We start from the raw sequence: 4573 nt of genomic DNA, 5'->3' as shown, positions 1-4573 counted from the left end.
TATAGACAATGTATTTTGGTGCATTTAAACAAAACAGATTTACTATACAGATATATTACAGACATATATTCATTAAAATAAAATTTTTGTCACCAAACATATTTAGAAATCAAAAGATAATAAAATTAAATTCAAGCAAAATATTACAAAAATAAACTACAACCTACAAAAACTCTTTTTTTTTCTTGCTTCTCTTGATTTTTCCTCTTTTTTTTTATTTGCATTTGATATTTTTGGACCGTTATCGCAAGTTATTTTGTTAGATTATGTCCAGATTTGGCTTCAGTACAGACTAATCTAATGTATATGCACAAATATAATAATATATAGCTTTCCATTGAAAAATATGAATTTAAAAGATTTATAAGGGGTGTACTTATATATGCTTAGCACACACACACACATATATATATATATATATATATATTGTATTTTTTAAAAGATTATTAATTATTTATCGATTAATATAATTATTAATATAATAATTATCGATTATTTTTAAGTCACATTATTGATCTGTTTTGTTGACATAACCTAGAGTCTGAAACAAATAAGAACAAATATTAGGGGCAAAGTTTAAAAAACACCAAATCAAGTATTAAATGTAATTCACATCTCAAAGGTGCATTTAAATACTGAAATGGAACAGGTAACAAAAAAAGACCAAAATAAGCCTTATTTTTTTACTTTTGGAAGAATAAAAAGTCCTAAATTTTAAAGTACAGTACAATTCCTGACACTACACCTAAACAGCCAAGTGTTTTTTTTCTTCTTAGTTCTCACTTTTGAAGGCAGAACTTCTACTTTAACATCCTACAAACAGAATCCAAATGAAGTATGTAGCGTACAACAAATACAGTTGTTTATTGCCATTAGTGTAGTTGTTAAGCAGCAGTAATCTGTGTTTACCTCCGAGTGTCAGGAGGCCCGTCAGTGATCACTCATACGCATCTAATCCACTTTTGATGAACTGAGTTAATAGACTCCCTGTGGTCATTATCAAAGAGACTCATTTCTATTCATTTCTCAGCGCACACGACCCTCACACACCCGCCCCTCAATAAATACAGCTCTGCTGTTCTCTGAAGCCTCAGATCAGACTCTAGCGCTCACCATGCCCCATCCGGACACCCCTTTTGGCCAGTTTATCTGGAGAGAGACTGACAGATCGCACTCAGAGCAGTGTCCCAAAGCCCCAATGGGCTGGAGAGAGGAGCAGCTGCAGGACAGGGCGAGCTGTGACCCCTGCGCACTCGTCCAGCTCCGGCTCACTGGCCTTTCATATTCCAGTGAAGAGCAGAGCTCTATCGCCCGAGCCCGGAGGCGTCGCAGACTAGCCGCTAACGCCCGAGAGAGGAGGAGGATGCTGGGCTTGAATGTGGCCTTCGACCGCCTGAGGAGTGTTATTCCTAATGTGGAGAGTGACAGGAAGCTGTCCAAGTCTGAGACGCTTCAGATGGCACAGATCTACATCAGCACCCTGAGTGAGCTACTGGAGGACAAAGATTGTGACCCAGAAACCCCATACCCGACTTTGACCATGCAGGATCAGGACATCACGAAGGGGTTGCCTATGACCGAAGAGACCAAAACAGAACTCAAGAACAATCCCACCTGTAGGATAAGATCATATAATGGGAATTTTGGGTGCCTAACTTGCAGTGACCACAAAACAGCTGAACTCTTAGTGGACTCTCACTGTCTGGAAAGGAACAATGGTGTAAAATAGCTTTGCTTTTATATTCGAAGTGTTGTTTTTGTGAATTTATACTAAAATTGCTAAATTCAAATCAATTTTTTGGGCATGTTGTAGTAGGAAATAAATGTGTGTGAAATATTTTGCTTTACAAATAAATATTTTCTAAATAAGAAAAAGATTGTCTTGTTGACTTGAGTTTACAGTACAAGGGCTACAATTATTAGTATTCCTGAATTTGACAAATTGGTTTATTCTGACATTTGATCATAACCGTCCTAGAATTAATTATACAGTAGTCAACATGGGAAGTGGATCATCGACTTTAACTAAAAGTAGTTAAATGTTATGAGTGGTGGAAAGAGAACCGAAAAATCATACTCAAGTAAAAGTACCAGTACTTGCGTAGCCCTTTTAGAAGTACTCGAGTAATGAGTATTGCGCTATGAAAAGCTCATGATTTACATGTAATTTGTGCATGTGTTTGTTTAAACGTAACATTCTGTAGTACATAGTTATTGCCCAGTAGGCACACAATGTCATAAGACATTAATAGGTTGTGATGTCAGGTGACCAAAATTCAGTGTCTAGACCAGGGATGGGCAAACTTGATCCTCGAGGGCCGGTGTCCCTGCAGAGTTTTGTTCCAACACTAGTCAAATACACCTGAACAAACTAATCAGTGCCTTCAAGATCACAAGAAATCTATAAGCAGGTGTGTTTGATTAGGGTTGGAGCTAAACTGTGCAGGACACCGGCCCTCCAGGACCGAGCTTGCCCACCCCTGGTCTAGTTAGAGTCTAGAAACAATGTTATTTTAATGTCCAATAACAACGTCAAATGATTTTGATATTTGGTTGCTTGTAGGTTGTGTGGAAAGTGACCAAAATCCAACAGAGCCAACATCTTAAACCAATGTCATATTGACGTCAAATACTGACATTTATTGCAGGTATAACTAAAATCCCACAACTGATAGATGTCATAGTGGTAACGTCCACAAATCATCAAGCATTGAATTGTGACGTCTACCTGATTTTCATTTCCAAACAAACTGCAACGTCCCCACGACGTTGGAGTACAATATCAATCTGATGTCATGTTGACGTCTTGTGCGTGCTGTGTGTTTAAGGCCATTCATAAACATCCGTCATCTTCTCATCGGTGACATGCACCTAGACAGTCTCTGGGTCAACGCGTGTAAAGTTTTTGGACGTCTACTTGGACACTTTAAATCAGGGGTCACCAATCTCGGCCCTGGAAGGCCAGTGTTCCTGCAGGGTTTAGCTCCAACTTGCCTTAACACACCTGCCTGGGTGTTTCATGTATACCTGTTGAAACCTTAATTAGTATGTTCAGGTGGGTTTGATTAGGGTTAGAGCTAAAATCTGCAGGAAACCGGCCCTCCAGAAACAAGTTTGGTGACCCCTGCTTTAAATGCTTCCAGTCTGCTCCAATTTTATAGTGTCCATGTCTTGAGGTACTGTTGTTTATTGTGATGTGATTTACCTTTGATTGGACAGGAATCACAACACTGATTTTTCTAATCCTCATAGACAAGAAAAAATAGTGACTGCAGGTGGAAGGAAAGTAGTGAAGTAAAAGTACAGACACAGCAATAAAAATTTACTCATTCATTCATTTTCTTGTCGGCTTAGTCCCTTTATTAATCCAGGGTCGCCGCAGTGGAATGAACCGCCAACTTATCCAGCAAGTTTTTACGCAGCGGATGCCCTTCCAGCCGCAACCCATCTCTGGGAAGCATCCACACACACACTCATACACTACGGACAATTTAGCCTACCCAATTCACCTGTAGCAACCCACGCGAAGACAGGGAGAACATGCAAACTTCACACAGATACGCCAACTGAGCCGAGGTTCGAACCAGTGACCCTCTTGCCGTGAGGCGACAGCACTACCTACTGCGCCGCTGCCTCGCCAAAATTTACTCAAGAGAAAGTAAAAGTATTTCTAAAACTACTTAATAAATTACAATTCCCGAGAAAAACAACTCAATTACAGTAATTTGAGTATTTGTAATTAGTTACTTTACACCATTTAATGTTGTAAACCCGAAGTCTAAACCTAAATCTTTTAAACAACGCCCATTCTTGTCCTAGGACAATTTTGAAAAAACATTTTTGATTCACTTCAAATGTTGACTACTATATATTTGATTTAAAAGCAATTTAAAAATGGTTTATCAATGGTCAGAATAACTAATGTCTTCATATCTTGTAGTTGAAAATCAGAATTATTCCACCCAATTTTAAACATTCCTGTTGTCAAAAACATGGCAACTTGTTTCAGACTGGGCTGCTGATGAGCCTGTCTGGTATTATACTAGAAGAACAATGGCTAAATGTACATCATCACGTACAGATAAACTATATAGCCAAAGATTTTGGGAGACCTCGACAAACCATTGAACTCAGGTGTTCGAAAAAAGCATCCAGACCCAAAGACTGCTTTACAAACAAACATTAGTGAAAGAATGGTTTGCTCTCAGGAGCTCAAGCATGGCATGGTGATAGGTTGCCTCTTGTTTCCTTACTAATAAATATTTCACAGTCAACTGATATTTGATATTAACATGCGATATTAGGTGATCTAGGGCATCACGGTAGTGCAGTGGTTAGCACGATCACCTCACAGCAAGAAGGTTGCTGGTTCAAGCTCCGGCTAGGTCAATTGGCATTTCTGTGTGAGGTTTGCATGTTCTCCCCGTGTTCGCTTGGGTTTAGTTGCCCATACAGTCCAAAGATAATGCGCTATAAGTGAATTAGGCTAAATTGGCCGAAGTGTATGTGTGAAAGAGTGCAGAGCCGAGTGAGAACATGCCAAGAGCAACAGACCTCATAACATCATGCAACC

General features: G+C 39.1%; 1 protein-coding gene across 1 annotated transcript; it reads left to right on the top strand.

Moving 5' to 3' along the window:
* Positions 1-1092: 1092 nt before the first annotated feature.
* On the top strand, positions 1093-1875 carry atoh1c (atonal bHLH transcription factor 1c). The gene has a single exon (XM_021480473.2). The coding sequence runs from the start codon at positions 1115-1117 to the stop codon at positions 1727-1729; it is 615 nt and encodes a 204-aa protein (XP_021336148.1). The 5' UTR covers positions 1093-1114; the 3' UTR covers positions 1730-1875.
* Positions 1876-4573: the final 2698 nt, after the last annotated feature.

This window comes from Danio rerio, chromosome 12, assembly GCF_049306965.1.
Source record: "Danio rerio strain Tuebingen ecotype United States chromosome 12, GRCz12tu, whole genome shotgun sequence".
Classification (NCBI taxonomy): Eukaryota; Metazoa; Chordata; class Actinopteri; order Cypriniformes; family Danionidae; genus Danio; species Danio rerio.
This window is presented reverse-complemented; position numbering and strand designations above follow the sequence as displayed.

What these genes read in the sequence shown, in the direction of transcription:
- atoh1c (XM_021480473.2), top strand. Translation starts at nt 1,115, where the DNA reads ATGCCCCATCCGGACACCCCTTTTGGCCAGTTTATCTGGAGAGAGACT.